This window comes from Actinia tenebrosa, unplaced genomic scaffold (genome assembly GCF_029948245.1).
Source record: "Actinia tenebrosa isolate PJP-AT-01 unplaced genomic scaffold, QUT_ActTen_1.0 PGA_scaffold8__29_contigs__length_14323225, whole genome shotgun sequence".
NCBI lineage: Eukaryota > Metazoa > Cnidaria > Anthozoa > Actiniaria > Actiniidae > Actinia > Actinia tenebrosa.
The window spans coordinates 5042960-5065968 of NW_028292585.1; the positions used below are offsets into that span (position 1 = coordinate 5042960).

The following is a 23009-nucleotide window of genomic DNA, read 5'->3' on the forward strand; positions in this document are numbered from 1 at the left end:
ATTTTTTCTCTCAAAAGGTTCGTTTTAAAGAGTCCTTGTCTTTTCTTCTTCTTTCAGCGTCATAGTTGTATTACTGTAGGCTGCAGTATCGTCGGATTCTATCTGAGAATCGTGGTCTGGATGATTTTTTACAGTGAAAGTGCTTGGCATTAACTGAAAGTAAGTAGCAAAGCTAGTTAATTAAAATGGTTAAATGATTATGGGCACAAGCATCGAGTTTCTCTTTCAAGACGACACCGACATCAATTTAAAAACAACCTCAATATTCGCAGTTAAAACACATCGTCAAAAGAAAGAGAAAGAGAAAGGAAAGGAAAGGAAAGAAAAGCAAGCAAACAAAGAAAAATAAAACACGGTATTGGCAAGTCGTCGAGTTCCAATCCGTGCTCGTCGTCATAGTTTATTTGAGACTACTCATTAAGAGGTTCTTATTTACAAGCCAAAAAAACGTTCTTGGTGTGGTGTTTTTTAATTTAATTGTTTTTTATCAAAGAGATATGGAACCTGGAGAGTTGAATATTTTAAAAACATTAATTAACAATCGATACCCAATGACCCTTATAACACCCTAGCTTTGTTTAAAAGCTTTATACTTTTATACTTTTCACATATAGTAAGAACCAGTTTCATTTTTCAGTCTGACGTGTATATTGCTTGGCGTTTCTTTATGCGGTTTATTTATTTATTTTGAATTTTATAACTGAAATATAAATATTGAGAAAAGTAACCTTTATATTGATCTAGAAAGAAAAGGAAACGAAACAAAACTTAACTAGAAGAAGAAAAAATTACAGCAAAAATTACGGTTAACAGATCTGTATGATGAGGACAAAAGGTTATCCATGATTGAATTTTATAGTCTTCAAAAGTGTAGAGTCTAACTTATTTATCAAACCTATAAACTTATTTAACTTTTTGCGATATTGCATTCTGAATCGAGTATTTACTCTCGGATTCACTCGACCTCCCATATTAATAAATCTATGCCGGAGGCGTATTTATTATCACATTCTCCATCACAATTACCACGAACGAATGACACATCACCAGCAGGATAGAATTTTCTAAAAATCTAATAAATCTAAGATGGTAAATGGAAAAGCAATTTATAAATTAAAATATTGCGCTCGCTAATTGTATGTGAATCATAATTACTTCATCTTCAAAAGTGCGGCATATGCTAAATAAGCATGGCTGGCTTAGGGGCATTACATAAATGGATGTCCCGCATGTTTTACGAGGGTAAATCTCGAGGAGGTTTATTGACGTTAGCCTGCACTGCATCCGGAATTTTCTGTCGGACTTTACGAGTAAACGTTCGGAGTTCGGAGTTCGGAGGCACGCAGGCTAATTGACGTGGGCAAATGAGTTTTCGTCCCATGTTTTACCCCTCAAACTTCTCATGAGATGTTATCAAAGAGCAGGCTTTTTCGCGTTGAAAATTGGTCGCACGCAACCACAGTATAAGTCGAGTGTTTTCTGTTTTGAGAAAAACTAAACGGATTCTTCTTGAAAAAAACGTCTAATAACCTTTAGAAAACTCATTAATAATTCATGAAGAAAACACAATAGAAATCATGACCATGAAGGTGATTTTAAATCTGATAAAGATTCGTCTTCATTTGCATAAACTTTAACTTGTATTTTCTCTATCAAACTTGGTTCATTTCGTAAAAAAATCGGTACACAATGAGAACAAACATCATAAGTTTTCTAAGCCGTTCAATAATCTCGCAGATCGTGGTTTATCGAGTCTAAAACCACTCGGCTGCGCCTCGTGTTTTATACCCGATAAAACACTCCTGCTCGTTTATTAAACATTACATAGTATAATATTATGCGAATATTTATGAATACATACGAAATACTTTTGGAGCCATCATAAACATTCAGTGACGCGCTTTCGCTTTTTTTCAACGCCACGATGTGATGTGACGCTTTCGTTCAATCTCGTACTCAGAGCCTGCGTTTCTTCTGGCCTGCAGTGAAGAACGAGGGCTTTGTCATGATCCATTTTTGGCGCATGCGCAAATTTTCGGAAATGAAATATAATCAATGGAAATCATGCTTTAAAGCGGAGTACTCCCTTTACTTCCGATTAAGATAAAAATTAAAAATCGGGAACATATCATTTTAATTGTTGGCAAGTCTTTGAACGCATGCGCTTTAATACCTGAAGTCCAAGAAATCACGTGGTGAACGCATGCGCAGCGACTACTCAATGGGCTCCACCAGTGATAAGGCCTTCAACAATGTCTAGTATATTAGCCATTGCATGCGTCAAGTAAAAGAGTTCTAAAAAGGTTGGTTACGTTTTTTTTTTGCATGTCGTGAATTTTCATTATATACATTTTACCGACTATCAGCGAACGAGTGAGATATCTAAATTGAACACGAGAAGATAAAATTCGTATCTCCAAGCGCCCATGTAATGTTCTGTTTATTATATAGATATTGATAAAACAATAAAACAAAAGCTCAAAAATTCTTTATTAAAATACGTTACTATGTCAACAGTGATATCTTCACGTGTGAAAGATATGGTATCTTCCACGTGAAAGATATCAAGTTTTCGACACTAGAGAAAACCTGGTATTTCATTGATATCTATATAATAAACAATTTTGGAATTCGCTTTTGGCATGAATATCGTTAATTATCAACACCTCGGCTGTTTTATTCGCTACAGACTACAGCTTCGGCATATAACACATAACACGGCCTTGCAGTCTTGCGGACGGATAGTTTGCGATATCATGCTCAACCACATCCAATGATTGTTTGTTATATTGATACGTAAATAATGTCAGGGATCGTCAAAGTTTGGTAAAATTTCATTTCAACGCTTTGCCTCCAAGCCTTAGGGCTGAGGACAAAATTACTAGATTTAAAAATGAATTGAAAACATATCTTTTTAGGCAGGCCTATTTTTAATTTTTAATTTTTAATTAAATTCTGAGATCCGAGTAAGTGTGAGTTTTGGTAAATTTAGTCCATTTGGTGACGTTTATTGGGATTTTCTATCTGTAAATATAATGAATAGGACTATTCTAACCCTAATGATAAAAGGGTAAATTTAACACCCTAAGAAGATGAAACAAAGAAAGTTTCTACTTTCGCATCCCCATAATACTTTGCGTCTTTAGGGGGTAACCAGAGGTTAAAAATTTATTTATTTTGTGAAGGCTGATCAGATAGTGTTGAAAATACCTTGTTTGGTATCCAAGGATAAAATGAAGAAGTAAAAAAACAGAAAAAGATAGAAACTTGAAGACGTTTAAGGTAAATTTTAAACATTTTTTCGTAAGTCAATACATTTTCTGTAAGACAAAAGCTCTTGATGACCTGTACACGCAAAAATAACTTGGAATAAACTGATAATCAGTATTGTACAGATAAAAGCAGGTATAGTATAAATTCAATTGAAAAACTTTTCAATTTGGGACAAAGTTTTGATTGGTTACCCCCCAAAGACGCAAGGTATTATGGTGATGTGAAAGTAGAGAATGCGGCTTATTCATCTATTGGGCACTCTTAGTCTCAACCGGATTAATGAACGCTTTACTTCTAACTAACCCACTCTTTTGCCTTTTGATTGTTTTTTTCGTTTCCTTGCCCACCTTTTTCCGATTGGTTTCTTTTGTCTTGTTCTCAGTAACGAACACTCCTTTCTACCACCTCTTTCTCTTTTACTCCGACGAAGGACTAGCGTCCGAAACGTCAGTAAGTTTTTTTCGTCATTCTTTCATCTCGACACGGTGTAAAATATATTATTACTTTTTCATTAGAAACACCGACGCAGTTCACACCAGTTTTTAGCTAGTTATCTCTTCTATCCTAACCCTATGTATATTCATTAGGCTTCCTGATGACGTAATAGGCATTATTTAAGGCATCATTAATTATGCATATGTCTCACTTGGTGTGAACCGGCTAAGAGGAGTCACCCAACCGCCCACCCTTTTTGTTTACTCAATGGCTTATCCTCACGAACTTGCTCGTCGGGGGTGGCTCTCCATACCTTAATTAATACTAATGAGTAAGAACGAGGAATAATGTACGTTTTCACGCGTATGAAAGGATAGTCAGTCCAGAACAATAGTTATTTTATCAAATAGACCTATCCCGAATTCGCTTGACTGACCACGAAACAATGGTTTGAAGTCGAGACTGAACTTGATTCTTTTATTCATCAAATTCAATCTCGACTTGAAACCATTGTTTCGTGGCCAGTCAAGCGAATTTGGGATAGGTCTATTTGGCCCCGTCCACACTATGCCGGATAAATTTGAATCCGTATTTTTATTTATTCGGTTAGGCCTACCGTCCACACTAGTCCGGGCGAATCCGGAACAATTCTTCACCGAAAACGAATTTTCGAAATGGAACCGAATAAATAAAAATTTGGATTCAAATTTATCCGGCATAGTGTGGACGGGGCCTTGGTCGCCATTTTTCGATCCGGTGATTTAATTCGCGATGTAGGCAGAGATGCTTTACTGCCCCATCAGTAAAGTTTTGTATAATTGACGACGCTTCCTGTGACATCACACTCATTTACACGTTAAAAGAATACACCTTGGTTTCTCGATGCATCTCTCAAATCATATAAAAACATTTTACAATCCAACTGTTCACTGCATAATGAGTTAGGGGTCAAAGGGAACTTGAATGAAATACGACCTTTACACTGCTAGGCTCAATACGTCCAGATTCAGTTCAGAATCCTATTAGTATCATATTTGATGAAATGTATTCATTTGGTAGGAAACTAAATGTAAAAATTTAGAAAAAGTCCCTGATAGGAAAATGAGAGAAAGAAAAAAACAACGGAATAATTACAACAAATAAACAATAATTAAAGGGCTACTTGTTTATTCACCTGGGTTTGGACTTCCGAGTACCGCGGACTTCAACTCAATAGCTTTTTTGGCGTTTAAAAATCAAAATAAAATGCAAATGTTTCCCCAAATATCCAATGAATGCGCTATTTGCTCGTCTTAGTTTTTTTTAGCTATCACCTAGCGACGTTTGATAGGCTTTCATAGCTCCCGTCCAATAGAAAAAACGAGCTACCTTGAGTTCAATTATTGCTTTTCATAAAATTGCAGAATCAAGCGTCACTTCCCCATTTTACCGAGATCACAAGACGTGAGAAGCCAAGCTCCTCTCCGATGGGTTCTTGGGCGAACAGTACCGATCAAATCTATGTCCCAACTCCAGGGAGATTTTCCACGCGCGTCACTATCGGTTCATTGGCTGCTGTCGCCTGTCTTATAGGCATCATAGGGAACTTTCTCGTATTGTTATTAGAATGGAAACGATGTCTAGGATCTAAAAGCCAAGTACGCCTGTTCGAGAGGCCATTGACAATGTACTTCGTGAACAGCCTTGCTATTACAGACGTTTGTAATTCAGTCATAAACATTCCTCTATTCGTCATCAACATGTTCCAGGAATTCCTGGTCTACAAGGTTGGTTGCCTGGCGTACAGTGTCACACTATTTACATTCCCAGCAGTGACAATCTTAAATCTATTGGTCATCTCTATCGAGAGATACATGGCTATCTTTTTCCCACACAAAGCACCAGACAGACGAGCTTCCCGAAAACTTGTTATAGGAGCTTGGATCGTAGGTACTTCGATAGGGATCCTTACCACTCTTACGATGGATATAGTTCGCTATGACATTGACGATACGAAATATGCCTTGACTTGCACGTACGATAAGAACAAGCCCTGGAAAAACTGCCTTTATACAGTACTCGCTATTCTGGTATTTATTTCCCCTTCAGTCGTCATGTTCTACACAGCTTCCAGAACTGTAAGCTTCCTAAGAAAAAGAAAACGCCAGATTATTCAAGGAAAGTTAAGGCAGTCCTGTTACAAACGGTCTAGGTCTTTTGCTGATACACGATTACTGATGAATATCGTGTTTGCGTTTATTGTGTACCCTACTCCTTATTTTTTATCTATAACACGATTAAGACGTTCGCAAAAGTAGAGCTGAACTTCCAAGATGACTACACCATTAGGATTATGTCTGCGTTAACGGCTTTGTCCAACAGTGCCATCAACCCAATCATTTACGTTCACGGTTCAAGGCGAATTCGACGAGGCATAGCCAACTTATTCCGATAAGCGAATTTCAGAACAGAATGCTTCGGCTCTAAAGTTGAAACAACTGACTAAAAGCATTGAAGGCAAGCCGGACACTTTAGTTTGTGATACGCTGCCAGAGGAGAAAAAAGAAACAGCCTGAGATCTTTAACACGACGTTCTTGCTAGCCCCGCAAAACTGCGGTTCATTTTCACTCACTTTCGACATTTAGCAAGGAGTTATAACGAATTTGTTGCTGGCAGAGTGGCCATATTAAATTTCATTGATGCCGAGTGTTTCTCTGTGTTTACGGGCGTTTTTTGGGGCCTGATTCCTAGCGGTTAGTGGACATTAGCGCTAAACACGATGCTAGGTCGAGGTTTAACACTACACAATTCACTCATGATTGGAAGGTGCACAGCGTCTAATAGCACCATAAAAGTTCTCCACTTCTCACAAATGTAAAGCGCATTGAGACGATCGTAAAATACGTTATACGAGAACTTCCCCATTAATACGATCATTATTATATATTTATCCTCAAAATGTAATCCCAATTTGTAAAGATATACAACAAAGTACTTTAGTCCGGCAGAATAGAAATAGAAGTGGAGTGCCTCAGGTTCTGTCTTGGGACCCTTTTTTCTCGTTTTGATAGTTAAATATCAGGTTCCCGAAGGTGAATTGCTGTCCAGCTTCACAGTGCTGACATTTAAAGTTATTGTATTTTGACGATTCCATTTTCCACTAAAAAAGGTCCTTTTTTCACGAGGGTAGCACTTAATAGCCAGTGGCTACCAAACCTGTGGCCCTCATTCCATGATCGAATCGGAATTTAGGAGTTGATTTTTGCGGAGGGAGGAAAACCGGAGAACCCGGAAAACCCTCGAAGCACAATAGAGAACCAACAAACGACTCTACTCATACAGTCCTTTGACTAAACGTTGTCGTTTGATCGGCTTCATCCCTACGCGCCTAGACCGAAAAGGATCATAGGAATAATTAATTCACAGTTACTAGCTGCCGCATATGTTATCTAACACGTCTTGAGCTCGCTTTTTTCGATCCCATTTAATTTGCTGAAACCATGCCACGAGCATACGGCGAAGATTTAAACTGGCGAGATGACGCAAGTTCTGGGTAATTTACCCGTTATCCTTTTCGGTCTAGGCGCGTAGGGATGATCCGATCAACGACAACGTTTAGTCAAAGGACTGTATACGAAACCGAACCCGGCGGGACTGGAACTCGGGTCGCATTGATGAGAGGCAAGCGCTCACAAGGCTACGCCACCCGTGCTTCCAATTTCTTGGGAATCATGTGTGACGTACCACTAGTGTTTCGCCGCTCACTTCTGGGATATCAGGTTGATTCCTGGACTCAGTATCGCATTTGATTAAAGTTTTTTGGGTCCCTCCCTTGATTTGAGGATTTTTCTGGGTTCTCCGGTTTTTCTTACACACCAAAACCGAACAAGCTAAATTCCAATTTTATCTGTGAGTTAGCCTTGCACTAGCCTCCTTTGCAGCCGTTCTTAGAAACGTTGCGTGACGACCCTAAGAACGGCTGCAAAGGAGGCTAGCCTTGCACTGACTTTGCTCAGCCCAAAGGTTGTTTCAGGGTTTGATCTGTGAGTTAGCCGTGCCCTGACTTTGCTCAGCCCAGAGTTTGTTTCAGGGTATTAATAATATTTACTGATATTTTCTTTGCTTTGATTTCAAAAGATTAAGTTAACTTCATGATACGAGGTTCTAAACCTTTAAAATAATCTTTTACGCATTTGATTTTTTTTTTAAATCAAGATTTTTTTACGGAAACTAGTTTCGTCTTCATCGACCTTTTCAATCCCTTAAAGATAAGGATTTTTAATGCGTAAAAGATTATTTTAAAGGTTTAGAACTTCGTATCATGAAATAGATAAAATTGGAACTGTTTTCTAATGATTCCCATTGATCTAAACCCCAGTTCTAAGGCATCAACTAAATTCTATGTTCCCATTCTTCCCAGTTTAGATTTATTTACTTATTCTACGCACCTTTTCAGCGGTGACATAGTTACGACTGCTCTTGAGTTAGTATTTCAATACCACTGTCTGTTATCAAGATTGTTTCTTCAAATTGAGAAGCCCTGAGAATTAAAATCGAAGGCATATGACGACAGGGCAGAAAAACGGTTTTTGGCCTTTCGCCATAAGGACAGCTTTACCTATTTGTATTTATTGTATTTATATTTGTATTTATTGTTAAATAAACCCATATTGAACAACAATATATACAGAACCAATTGTATAGAATATTAAGCTCAATATTTTGTAAACACGTTCTTTTGGAGCCAAATAGCAAAATATCAAATGCGACCAAAATTTATTGAATGCGCATTTGAGATATAAAGCCATGTACTTTGGGAGAGGTGATATTTTGATTAGCAGAAAAACTGATATTTTCGTGAATACTAATAAGTAGCATTTACTCTAATTCGATAAAATTTCGTCACAAGTTTCCAGCAGCAGTAACACAAATGAAACACTTAAAAATTTGGAGTATTAAATTAAGTCAAATAAAAAAAATCGTGAAAAAAGAAGTAGCGGGCTTGCCGTTTTTCTGCCCTGTACGGCATAGAAATTGAAAGGATAATTAGAAAGACCTAAAGAAACAATGGTCAGAACATAAACTTTTTCTACTCAAAACAAAGAACCGAAGAACGACAGGAAAGGAAAGAAAAGACGACAGAAATGAACGCTGATCACAGGTGTAAACAAGAAGGATGTCAGAATTATAGAAAGGATGGGCGTACCAGGCGAGCGTAAAAGGGGAAAAACAAAAAAATTATCGGTAATGATGAACTAGAAAATTAAGAGAAAAACTTTTTCAATAGTGAGCAATAATGACAAAAAGTGCCAAAAACTAGACTTTCGTATGAGTTTTGATCCCAATTTTCGTTTCGGGTTAACACTCAAAAAACCTTTTTAAACAGTTAGAAACTGATGTACTTTGATAAAATATCTGTTTGAAGCGGTATTTTCAATTGTACAATGATGTTTCGTTGCATTTGTGTTATAATGTTGCTTTGTCAGGTTTTTTTATAGAAAATATATGAGAAATAAGCAAATGAAGACCTAAACCTCATTTTCGAATAAATATTTGCTTTGGGTTAACACTTTGATTGCCACTTTCATCGGTCATCTCACTGTTCCAAATAAGCTAAACTTTCTGAATAACAAGATTTTAGCCTTGTACAACAGCCTTTCTCGAAGAAAATAGTTTTTGGTGCTCACTGCTTGAATACGAAAAGAATTCTCTCTTAAGGGAAAGAGCGGATGAATAAAAAATTCATTTAACTTCGTATAGGACTTTTAAAGTTGTGGCATATTTCCGTGCAATTGTTCATATTAAACACTGCTGAAATAAAGTGAAAAATGTTTCTATTGTTCATAAACGCTGCTAAAACGTATATGAGCTGAGCGTAAAAGGGGAAAGACAAACAATTCTCGGCAATGATGAACTAGAAGATTAAGGGAAAGAGCGGATGCATGAAAAATTAATTTAACTCGTATAGGACTTTTAAGTTGTGGCATACTTACGTGCCATTGTTCATAAACACTGCTAATATGTATATGAGCTGAACGTAAAAGGGGAAAACAAAAAAATTCTCGGAAATGATGAGCTAGAAAATTAAGAGAAAGAGCGGATGCATGAAATAACTCGTATAGAACTTTTAAGTTGTGGCATACTTACGTGCCATTGTCCACAAACACTGCTAAAATGAAATGAAAAATTTTTCTTCTTGCTGGGGGTTAGGCTAGCCCTTGTGGTTATTATAGATAGCATGTACCTTTATTTAGGTTTTTAATATGATGTATTTATTTTTACTTGTAAATATTATATAGCACAGCAGGTACTAAATAAACACGATTGTTGTTGTTGCTGTTGTAGGCTGCCTTCACGCGTGAATTATTTTAGAAAAGGGAATTTGTTCCTATTCGTATTGGCCTTGTAACTCAACTTTTCGAAATCAGGTACGTGAATGCGTACTGGTAAAATCTAACCTAAGTATGATCCAAAATCCCCCCTCCCCCCCCCCCCCCTCCCAGCAGCAAAACAGCAAACAAAAGCAAAAAAAAAAAAAAGAGGGGGGGGGGGAAATAAGGTAGGATGATAAAAAGAAAATACTCAATATACATACCTTTTACCATCAGTAGCAATCATGGTCCATCCATCATCTAAGACTTGAATGCCTGACGAACCTTCATGAATAACTGGCTCTAGAAAAAATAAACACACAAGACACCCTCAAGTAAAACTACTAACTACAGTGAGTCTAGTTCTGGGGGGAGGGGGAAGGGGGGACTCTGATTGGAGAAGGGTTGGGATGCTCATAACACCTTTTAGGGTTCCATATCCACAATTTGGTACCTCTTAGCATGTCACAAATCTAAAAGGACTACCAGTGAGTTAGCCAGTACCTCTTATGGTGTTTATGAGGGAATACGATACCCGAGATTATAGAGGACAGTAAGAATTGGCAGCCGTAATTCAAGATATTTATTTTCGGTTCAGTATATGACTTCTGTCACTTACATCATAGATAATTGGTACCTTTGAGGGGTAAAAATCATTAGTTGCCACACCCAACTGGACAGGACTCAGGTACCTCTTAGGGTTCATTTTCAAAATTTGTGACAAGCATCCCCACCCTTCTATATAAAGGAGTCCCCCCTGGATCTAGTTGTACATTACCTATGGTGAAAGTCATTCCTGGTGCCATTCTCCCGGGGTAGTTGTTTGCTGTAAAATCACAAACGAAAGGATTGATAACTAGGAGTTTAAGAATATTAGTGGTATTGAATGAAACACATTCCACAAACAAGACATAAACCAGGGGGGTACTCTTGCCCGTTTAGGGTAAGGATGTGCCGCTGAGCCCTCTGAACCCTGACCCTGTTCCAGAGTAAAAATCGCTGAAATTCATACCCTGTTCCAGAGCAAGATCGCTGAAATCCCTTTTCCAGAGGAGAGAGCGTGATTTCATATACCCTGTCCCAGAGCAAGCGCGATTTTATATACCCTGTTCCAGAGTAGAATCGCTGAAAACCATACCTTGTTTGGTGGCATGTACCCGTATAGCTAATATAGGGGAGTATCCCACCCACCCCCCACCCCCGGGACATAAATTAATAATTACAGCGAGTGTAAAACATGGTTAAAAGTGGTATAATTAAACGGGTTTAGAAAATTATCAGCAAATGCAAATTATGCATTCTTTGATGCAAAACTGATTGATGCAATCCCTAAATACAAGTAAAATATCAAATTTTCTAACTTGATTGAAGCTTTTCTTACTCCTTTAGAGAAACAGATAAACAAATCAAGAAAATAACTTAAACAAAAGTAAGTACATTTGTAGGAAAATCCAAGAACAATGTCCGACCTTCTTGGTGAACACTAACACAATGCAATACAATTCATACCACGTGATGACTAGCGTGAAAAAGGCGGATTGCTGCATTTTCACATTCAATATTGTATGATAATGATAATTCTCATACTCATTAATAATTCATGAGTAACCAGCCAATCAATGGGCTATTTTTGGGTCACATGATGTTACTTGAAACCTGGTAAAGTCCTGTGAAAGGCCTAGGACTGAATTAATTTTGTTCCAGCTACTCCAAGTCGAAGAATTAATGAGCATGAGAAGTCATTTCAAAAACTCCAATATCAAACTGGACGGGATTTCAAGTCCGCACAATTAGACTTGAACTAATTGCTTGGACTTAAAATCCTGTGCAGTCCTCATTGTCGGCTTTGAAATAGTACTTACCAACATGACATATATCTGGTAATGCATGAAACACACTTCCTATACCATGACCATAACAGTAAGGAGACACACTAAAACCATGTTGCTTGGCCAGTGAACTGCAGATTCAAATTAAAACATGCTATTAATACATATACTCTTCTAAATAACATATTTAATATTATATTATATTAATATTATCCCATCATAGAATGGGATTAGCTAGAATTAATTTTCCCCATGACGATGACTGTTGAATGACTGGCCAGTATTTTAAGCCATCAATGCATAATATAATATATTCCTTTGGTCACTTATATTTGTGACGGACCGAGATCTTACATCAATTCGTTGGACAACTCGATGAAGTTTACGAAAACAACAACACATGATACGAGGTTTGGGACAGAACTGAATTTATTTAGCATGCTTCGACTTGACAAATGTACGAACGCTTCCAAATATGGGCATCAAGACTAAATACGGCACAAATGACAGCTTGTAAGATAAATGACAAGTACACATACATTATAAACACAGAAGGCAAAACCGCCAACTGAATTCACATAGCACTACTACACCACACTAAAACCTCATGTCTCCAGACTTGACATTAGCTAAGGAAGCTTCTCTGTTACAATACTGACATTTATGTTAAAACAATACGAACTCAAACACATTCTCGATCTTTCACATCAGTTCGCACTGTCGTATATTTAACAATTATTTGCCGGAGGCGAAGTGATTATGGGTATAGAATATTTACCAAGCCGTGAGGTAAATATCACCATAATCACTGAGCCTTAGGGGACCAATTGTTTTAATATAATTTTAGACTAGAATATCAAAGAAAAGTCAAAAGTCAGGATAATTTTTTTTCCAAGCTGGAAAATCTCATTATCACTGCTACAGTGGTGATTGTCGTCTCAGACTCACCAATTGCTCAACCAATCACAGCTTGGGAAACTCTATATTCAAGTCTAAAATTATACACCCAATGGAGGGGGGGGGGTACTCCCCTATATTCGTTATACGGGTACATGCCTCCAAACAGGGTATGGTTTTCAGCAATTCTAATCTGGAACAGGGTATATAAAATCATGCTCGCTCTGGGACAGGGCATATGAAATCACGCTCTCTCCTCTCTGGAACAGGGTATCCATTTTCGCAATACCAATTGATATGATTATCAGCGATCTTGCTCTGGAACAGGGTATGAATTTCTGCGATTTTACTCTGGAACAGGGTCAGGATTCAGTGGGCTCAGCCGCACATCCCTACCCATAAACGGTCAAGAGTACCCCCCCCCCCCCCCGGGATTATAGTAAACCCATATATCCACTTAATTGACAACAACTATTTTAAAAAAGGTTGGTGAAGGTTTTGTTGCATGTTGCTTATGCAATGCACTATATTGCTTGCTTCTGATTGGCTAATGGAATGCTTTGCTATTATAATTGGTCAACTTTGTCAAAGTGTTCCCAGGTGTAAATCTGCATTATATGCTGTCATTAACGTTACTTTTTAAAATATCTTTTAAACAATCTACTGGCACACAATATTCTACCAACGATGTACCTGATGGTATTTCCAATGGTAGAAAACCTCACTCCTGGCCCACATTGACATATTGCAGAATCCAGACATTTTCTTGAGATATCAACAAGTTTACGACCAGCATCATCTACATTACCCACAAGAAATGTCTCGCATAGATCACCATGAACTCCACCATAATACACCTGCATCACAAAGAAAAATTCAGGAAAAAGCATCCATGGTCCAAATAATACAAAAACAGTTTTTCAAAGTTTAATGTCAAATGATCCTCTGCTAGGCCAAGAATAAATAACTATGAGAAGGAATCCACGTGCCTCATCATGAGCACTCTTTGATGCTATTTTTAAAATCATATATTTGATCGTTTGTTTTTCATGCATACTGTGCACGCACTACCTTGTTTGCTCATGTTTTCTTGTGTTTTTTCAAAATTTTGTGTCTGAGCATACAGCACAGAGCATGTGCAGTATGTGTGTGCAGAAAAATAAATGATGACAAATGATTTTAAAAATAACATCAAACAGTGCCTTTGATGCTTACTAGCATGATTCCCAGATATATTTCCTTCTCTTAGTTCATTTCCTCTTGACTAGATTTTGTCGTAGTCGTCATAGATGACATGACCCTAACCCCTAAAATCTAGCAGGTGTGTCAAAATTACCAAGAGTTCATAAGATGTGAGACATGGCATTAAATATAAAATTGATATCATAAGAGTTTGTCAGTCTCATTGATAATCACTGCTTGACCACATTGATAGTCACTGCTTGTTTTAAGGGGGTACAAACAAGTGATCTATTAGTGAAAACACCCTGTTATAATTGCTGCACTTGGACAATTCTTTTACTATTCTCAAACAAATATACTGAGAGAGTAAAAAGTTTTAATTCATAACTAAATTATAGTTTGGAGAAGATAGAATGCGAGGGCAGATCTAGAAGGTGGAAAGGGTGGCTACAGTAGCTTCACCCTAAAAGATATAAGAAGCAAAAATAGAGTTAACTGGCATTTTCCAGGTAAAAGCCAATCCCTTTGAAATTATCCTGGATGCAACATTGGTTTGGGTTTCAGAGTTTATTGAAGAAACAAATGGCAAAATAAGTTTCTATTTCTGAATGTTGGAAAATTTTAAAGAAAAAAAATGATTATGAAGATCTAGGGATAAAACAAAAACTGAATAATTTGGATCGACTTTAGGGTGAATTGAATAAAACTACTTACTGAAATGTCAACACTTATTATGTCACCATCTTTTAAGGAATAACTTAAAAGAAAAAATATCAAGATCAGTATTCAATACGTATAGTATTTACTAGCATTTAATAGCTGTGCTCTCGGTTATAGTTGGCAAGAGATGTTTTAAAGCTTTGAACGACCCATTACAATAATGTGGGTTTAATATCTGGCTGGACCAACACTCAGGGTCTTAAAATAATGGAGGAGAAGGTAGACTAGTGTTGCCTTTGTAATTACAACAACAAATGGTTAAGCACTTTTATGCAGTCACCCTGATTTGCAAAGCAAAGTTTTCTCCTATCATCATCATCATCATCATTACCTGTCTGGGATTCCATGAACAGCAACATTGTTGACTGATGTACACACTGATTTAGGGAATCCTTTGTAGTTTAAAGGAGATGGATAAGCACCATAATCAATGATAGAATGATGAAGGACCGAGTCTAGGTCTTCTGTTGTAACTCCAACCTTTAAAGAACTGAAAGCGTTATTCTTCATAATTGCCCTGATTCTTTTCTCTCCATCCATATCTGTCCACCCATTCAAGCATCCATCCTCCATGTATCCATCTTTCTATCCATCTATCCATCCAGCCGTCCATTGACCCATTCATCCATCCATCCACCCATCCATCCATCCATCCATGTTCATCCATCCATCCATCCATCCATCCATCCATCCATCCATCAATCCACCCACCCACCAATAAACAAACCTACTTTGATAAAATCCTTGGCATGCCCAGCAACTTTTCTAGCTATTTGACAAGCACTCCTCACGGCATCTATTTGTTCTTTTGTCTTTATCTCAACTTCTCTTGGTGGATTTGGAACTTCACCAGTTTTTGCATATACAGGGAGTGCAATGCTTGATGGGATGGGTCTGGGTGGAGCATAATGGGCGCCTCTTACCACATGTTTGAAAAAGATTATTGATGTTAAAACCCTGTCAAAACCAAAAATGAACAATCCATTAATATCTTTGTAAACAGTAAGGGCAAAGCCAAAAATGGTTCAAAATAAGGACCTAAACTTATTGATTTAGGTGTTGTGTACCAGTACCAGTTTGGAACCCCCATTTTAAAACTTTGGAACTGAGGATGGATAGAGCTGCTTCAAGTGAGATGAGTCAAGTTCCAATTTGGCTACCCTGTGGTGATATTCTCTAGCGAAGGCAACACTTAGTACACAAGGGCAGAACTATGCCAAACTAACACATTTTCAAGTATTCTTACCTATTGCTAGTAGACTTGGTAATCTGGGACAAGATATGGAAAGATTCTGACAGAACAAATTGGTTAATTTAAGTAAATAATGTCAGTAGAGGCTCGAGAGATTAGAAAAATTTTAAAAGCTTTATGTAGACTTTAAAAACTGATTAAACTTTACGACAGAGCACACCTTCAAAGAAACATAAATAATTCGTACCATTTATACATTTTAAAGCTGAAAGAACTCCCATAGCATTTCAGTTAATCCAAGCATTCAACTGCATGGCTCGATCCGTAATCGGTAATCATCTCCACAGGGATCCCAACAACGAAGATATTTTTACATTCCCTATAATGCATTGTAGAGAGAGAGGGATTTTTTCTCTACACTTCGAAAAAAAACCCTCTGGCATTTAATGTAAATTATTTTGGCTGAAAATCTAAACGGAATTTCGAAAGTGCACTAAGTTGACCAAAACCCTAAAGGTGAAAGTAGAGGAAGTCAAATTAAACTTACTCGACTCGTTTTCCAGGTCCGTTTTCGATTCAAGTACCGTCTCTTGACAGGTAGAGGCTATTTCGCGAGACTCAAAACGACTGTGCCGTGGTGAAACGGACCTCCATGGCAGAACTGACCTATGACGTAGACGAAATAAAATGGCCAATCAAAACACTCGATAGAATACTTGAAAAATGGCTTCAAATATCTCTGTGGCAGAACCGACCTTAACAGATAAGCCCGTCAGGGAGGTAGTGTAAATTTATTTGTGTTTTTTGGTTTCGTTCTACGTTACATATTTCCGTTCAAAGTCACCAATTGCTTGAAGTCTGTAGATCTCTGTAGATATATAAACTTCGTAAAAAATACTCGAGACAAATTGAAACCTTTTACTTAAAAGAACTAAAAAATATATAGGTTAATAACTGTATTGTTTGTTTACGACCTTAGATTTACTCTATAATGTCTGAGGTATGTTGAAGAGAGCGAATATAGAGCGAAGACTCAAAAGACTCAAAATAAAATATACGAAGTGTCTGAAATGTCCGCAGCCGGTCACATAACTCATAATGCTAAGTGAGCAGCAGTCCGAATTTATTTCTATAAAAATCAAGGTTACGTTATATAAACTAAAATCCAAACCTAATGTTCCTATCTCGATATAAAAGCATACTATATTTAAGCTCCCTTTCATGGCACTTCCATATTTTTGGTCATAGGGTAATCAACTGACGGTCACGTAACTCAAAACACTAAATTGCCGGCAGTCCGAAACGGTTCTTTATCGAGATAGGAACATTGGATTTGGATTTTAGTTTATATAACCTTGATCTTTATTTAAAATATTCGTCTCCCAGCCATTTAGCTTAATAATATATTTTGAGTTATGTGAGCTCTGTTATTAAAGAGTGTGATAACATGATAAAAAGAAAGTGTTCGCTGCATAATGTTTTTATAGTAAATCATTATTCGTGTAGGATACATTAGGATCCATTGTATAATACTACTAGGATGAGTTTATGAAAAGTTTCGGACTGCTGGCTATTTAGCATTTTGAGTTATGTGACCGGCTGCGGACATTTAGACACTCCGCAAAATATAATAGTTACTAAAGTATTATTTGCATCGGCGTTTTACAATATTCGAGATTTTAAAGAGATCGAAGTTATTAGTATAGAGTGAAAAACTCGTGAACTAAAACTGAATAAGAGACTTCTAATAAGGACTGTGTTTAATAATATACTACTTCATGGGCTTTTTGCAATCGCCATAAGTTTAAGGAATAAGTTTAATGACAAGCCTAACCATGAAGATCACTTTAGTCTCTCGTAGATTTATTGGACTGTTGTGGGATTGGCTATTTGCTGAGTTAGAGGTTGAATTGAGTTTGAGTTAGGATTGAGTTAACTAAAAAAATAAAAAAATAAAATATTTATATATTGATAAAAATACATAAACAAAAATAAACATGTATTCACCTAATATAAACCGAACACTAAGGTCTTCAATTGTAAGTGCTTCAGTTCTAAAGCCGGTAGACTACGATATGTCAAAATACGGCTATCTTTATTGTAGCTGTACCTCACCTCCACTCTCTCTTTTCAATTCGAAACCGAAGACTAATTTATGTATCTGATTCACTGATAGCACTTGGAACCGGCTCTCAAGTGTTATATTATGATATAAACCAGCATCCTAATTTCATATCACGTAAAATAGACTGGAATTAATTTTAGCTTGTTTTGTTTTGTTTTGTTTTGTTTTGTTTTTTTGTTTTTTTGTTTTTTTTTAATGCTGGAAAAGTCATGGCAATATTCGTTTGAAATGATAGAGGACCTTCAACAGCTCGGGGCGTCACGCTACTGACCTATGGCATCACGCTAAACTCATACCGTACGTTCTGGTCGGGAATACGTATAACCCACTGTCACGAAAACATCATACGTCATGTTCAATTTAGATTTAGATAGGGGACGCCAACTAACGTTATGTCCACGTTCTAATCTATTCTATTCTATGTACATAGTATTGATGTGATAAAGATGCATGTATTTGCCACACAGTATTTTCAAAATAAAGACCGTTTAGTCAAGTATAAAGACTGAATTGTCGACAATCGATAACACCATTCCTCCTGAAAAAAAATTACTGTATGGAACGTTTGAAGAAAAAGAGATGAATACAGATGTTGAATAGGCAATCCAAAATATTAGCAAGTAAAGAAGAAGACACGATTCTGAAAATGTCGAACGGTTAAGTTGTCGTTGGCTGATCCACGAGCAAAAGAATTCCACCAGGTAAAGAGTGAGAAGGGCACTCCTATCAGCTGCTTGATGAATCGTTATGTTTTGTTATGGGGACGACAAATATATTACAGAATTTGAATTTTATACTCCTAACCAAAGAGAAAATATTAATTCAGCCAGAGTATCAATTTCATTTAGGGCAACATCTTTTAACCCACGGGGGGGACTCCCTCATGAAAGGGGGCGCGGGGTCCATGTCATCCCTTTTAGGGTTTGAAATCAGGGTTTTGGTCCCGCTTAGGGTGATAAAGACGAGAATGCGCACCAACTGAATGTTGTGGTCCCTTTTAGGGTATAAGGTCTACAAAAAAGCAAGCGATTTGTATATGACGACGTCATCATGAATTTGTTAGAGCAGACGGCGTTTGATGCAAATAAAATCGAGAAACTAAACAAAAAAATGCGTTATTGATTGGTCCCTCTCAGGGGTGAAATTTCATCACTGCCACACCCATTATCCCAATATACAGGTCCCTTTTAGGGGTCATTTTCGGAATTTCCGACGAGGACCCCCGCCCCACTTTTATAAGGGAGTCATGTTTTCCCAATTCAGTCCCATAGAGGAAAATTTTTTAGTTTAAATATGGTTGTGCATGAGAAGACACATGAATATGGATACGACAAGAACAATGAATATTACTCTCAAGGGAATGACATGTGGTCTGAAATGGGAACAAATTACGTCCAAGTAATAGACTTTTTCGATGTAACGTCAAAATGGGATGTCTTTTTTTGTTGTGGGGGAGGGGGGGGGGGGGGGGTTGGTTTCGAAAATCAAAATTCTTGGTCTTGGATATGGTAAAGGTTTTGAAAAGCTTGGGGCAGAAACCTACCCAAAAAGGCCCAAATTAACCACTGGGCTCATGCTGATATTAAACGACAATGACAGAGTGATAAATATACTACATTCACGCCATGCGATAAATCAGTTAGTAACAGATAATTTTTTTCATAGCACATCATTATATGCTACCGTTTTCCTCTTTAGGCTCCCCTGGCTTATTTGATAAGCCCCCCTACCCCCTCTCTTTGAAGCCCCTCCCTTTTTTACGACTAAAGAAACACAATTCTTATTACACTGACAAAAACCTTCATAGGATAATTTATTTAGGATCATTCGCCATATCATAATCATAATAACTTCCAAACTTGAGATCTCATCGGCAATAACATTCTTATCTTATTGGAAAGTTTGGATTCCATTTTTGAACCCCATTTAATTCCCAATGTTGGTTTTTAATCTTCAAACATCCCCATTATATTTTCAGTTGAGAAAAAATGCTGTTCCCTTCCTAAATAGCTGCAGAGGATTAAAAAAATAGTTTTTAAAAGTACTTGAAATATTCCAACATTGGGTTATGGTTTTCCCACTTTTCTCCCACTATTTAGAAATATTCCGATTGTTTTCGAAATTTGGATTCAATTTTTCCTGTCTCTCATCAAAAAGCCATTCAGGGATCGCGGATCAGACCATTATGGAGTGGTATAGGGCTTGAGAATTTGGCCAAGACAAACAAGCATTAGGGATCACTGTCTCGCCATTTATATCATGCATTTGCGCGCCACCATAAGCAAAGAGTTGGTAGGAGTTTACCTGTTTCTCTGGCTTAGCGGTCCCTGACATTGATGCTTTACGATATAAAACCAACCTGCGACAATGCAAAAGGAATCAAACATAAATGCTTTTTTCAATTAATGTCTTCCGGCCGAGACTGAAGAATAGTTCGATAAAGAGGGTCTATATAGGGTTGAGCCCACCCCGTTTACATGTGGATTTCAATGATTAGTGATTATCAACATCTAAGTGGTAGCTATTTAGGCCCCCAAAACATTTGGATAAGAAAAGGAAGAATTCGAAAAGGCTAGGGTGCTAGCAGCAGCTGCATAAAGATGTGTTATAAATATGGGAAATTCATGGGCCCTCTTGCTGATTGAAGAACTTCACCATATTTTTGTTGTTTGTTTGTTTGTTTCTCTGAACTTTCGAAATGCGATGTTTCTTTTTATGTCTAAATTGGGAGACATCAATTAAGTAAGCGCTCAGAAAAACAGGGTTTTTCGCAACTTGCAACCCATCAATGTTGGCGGCGCGCGCCAGAAATTTTGGACATCTCTCGAGCTGAAATCCTGATTATGCGCTAAGGCTGTAATCGTGGTTTGACTTAATCGTTTGACTTGAATGAACACGGTAACTTTGCCTAATTAAAGTTCTAAATTACCATGCATGTGCGGTGAAACTGGGAAAAAGTTACCGATATAAAATTAATTTACACTGGTGAGACTTTTCCACTGGGAGAAAAAAGTGAATAAAATTGGAAAGGGAAGCCTGGAAATGTGGCACACAGAGCTTTGAGAGGGGGGGGGGGGGGGGGGGTGGAGGGTATCCAGAAGAATATTAGTTACTTCCATTTGAAAAATATAAAAAAGACAATGAAAAAAAACCAGTAAAAAGGGCATTTCATGTTCAGGGCTATAAACTAGGCTTTAGGATTCGCCTTGATCATGAGTAAAAGAATCCCTTTAGATGTTTCCAAAATTTGGATTTATTGAACTGGGCATTAAGACTTCAAGCAGAACAAAATAAATCTTAATACCCAGTCCACATTAAATTTAAACTTTCTGTTCTTGTTGAGGAGTTGGGGAACGATCGTTATTTATGGGGGGAGGGGGGGGGAGGGGGGGGGGGGAGGGGGGAGGGAGGATGTTTATTTTTTTGTGGGGGAACACTTGTTTTTAAGAACTACGAAAGGGAGGATCGCTCAAAACTTGGAGGAATTAACCTATATAAGGGGGGGGGGAGGGGGGGGCAGTCACAAAAATAATATACTGTTTTAAGGCAGGTGATCAGCTAAAATTATTCATTGTGTCTATCAAAGTGCAGCCAGCCCTTTTCTCGTCCAAGCTTGCTTTTATGAAATCCGTACGAGCGTAAAATTCCTTTTTTTTTTTTGTAAAAAAATTAATGAATTGCTCTCTGTTTTATTACACGATTGTCTAATAACCTATGGAATAGTATTATGTGAAAATATTTGTAAACAGTTATGTACAATGAATACGCAAATCATGGTTCAAGTCGATCGCAAAATGTGGTGTGCAATCGAAAACCATAGTTTGCGTCATCGCAATCTGTGGTGTTTGAAGTCAAGCCTATAGCCCATGGGCTGGAACTCACAGTATGCGTCAACGCAAAATGTGTTTCAAGACGATCGCAAAATGTGGTGTGCAATCGAAACCCATAGTTTGCGTTGATCGCAAAACATGGTCATATCTAGGGTTGGCCATATATTGCGTCAACGCAAGCTGTGGTTCAATTTTCAACACCACAGTTTGCGACAAATTCTCGTCGCAAAATGTGGCATTCAAGCATAAGTCACATTTCGCGATGATTCAAACTATGACAATACACAATCACCACATTTCGCGATAGCGCAATATATGACTTTTTAAGGAATTGTTAGGAAAAGTTAAGTCACATGGGGTTGTAACTGTTACTGAAAGCTTTGCCTCTGACCATATATTAAAACTGCATGTTTCTGACAAGTCCTACGCATGTCAACGGAACACCTGAAACAGTGCTCACGTGTTCCATTTTGTAACTGAATCATAGCCGTGATCGGGCTTGCTAACAACTGAGTAATGTGGCAGTACCTAGGGTCCTTCCCAAAAAAAAAAGATCTTTGTTCCCTTAACATTTTTGTTCCCTTTAAATGACTTGTTCCCCAAAATCAGTGTTTCTCATTCTGTTCCGAAGATTACTGACAAGAATGTATTGTCGTTGTTCCTCAAGTCTTACTTGTTGCATGAAAATACTCTGACAATATTTTGTTTTCCCTGAAAATAAAGGCACCTGTTTCCTTGTTCCCAAAATACCTGTGGGAGGGGCTCAACTAGGGGGTTCAAGGGCAAATTGAGACCCTCAAGCAAGAGGCATTTACGACATATTTATGATAGTGCAAAGCACTTAATTGAAACCATTATTGTTTTGTGATCACCTAAGTGAATATAGAAAAGGGACTATTTACATTCCTCTTGATCTCAACATTTGTCCCCAATACAATGCATGTGCTCAAAAAATTTACGGATTCAAACTTTAACCCATTTATTCACAAATTTTCACAAATTAAGAAAACAAAAAAAAAAACAAAAAAAAAAAAACCACGAAATTCTGGATCGTTTTCAGAAATGTCCATATCATATATAAATCATATATAGATTGAAATATAAGCAAAGTATTACAGTTTGTAAATACAAGCATTTTGAATCATGGAATAACCATAAAATACAGCAACGCAGAC

At 37.4% G+C, this 23009-nt stretch overlaps 1 protein-coding gene and 1 pseudogene across 2 annotated transcripts; one reads left to right on the plus strand and one right to left on the minus strand.

Moving 5' to 3' along the window:
- Positions 1–34: 34 nt before the first annotated feature.
- On the minus strand, positions 35–16223 carry LOC116287557 (methionine aminopeptidase 1D, mitochondrial). Of its 2 annotated transcripts, none has more exons than XM_089040961.1 (11): positions 16127–16223; positions 15934–15979; positions 15419–15644; positions 15019–15167; positions 14682–14724; positions 13479–13642; positions 11922–12019; positions 10838–10885; positions 10284–10362; positions 8137–8228; positions 35–153 (listed from the first exon to the last, which is right to left on the minus strand). In XM_089040961.1, the coding sequence occupies exons 1-10, from the start codon at positions 16158–16160 to the stop codon at positions 8156–8158; spliced, it is 960 nt and encodes a 319-aa protein (XP_088897087.1). In that variant the 5' UTR covers positions 16161–16223; the 3' UTR covers positions 35–153; positions 8137–8155. The 2 variants fall into 2 exon arrangements, with proteins under 2 accessions (XP_088897087.1, XP_031550100.2); XM_031694240.2 differs by lacking the exon at positions 35–153 and adding an exon at positions 4859–5834.
- Positions 5175–6394, plus strand: LOC116287556 (neuromedin-U receptor 2-like; annotated as a pseudogene).
- Positions 16224–23009: the final 6786 nt, after the last annotated feature.

Coding starts and splice junctions, on each gene's coding strand:
- LOC116287557 (XM_089040961.1), bottom strand. CDS start 16,160: ATGGGAGTTCTTTCAGCTTTAAAATGTATAAATG. Junction 15,645..15,933: donor ACCAAGTCTACTAGCAATAG/GTAAGAATACTT, acceptor TGGTTTTGACAG/GGTTTTAACATCAATAATCT. Junction 13,643..14,681: donor TAATAAGTGTTGACATTTCA/GTAAGTAGTTTT, acceptor TTTGTGATGCAG/GTGTATTATGGTGGAGTTCA.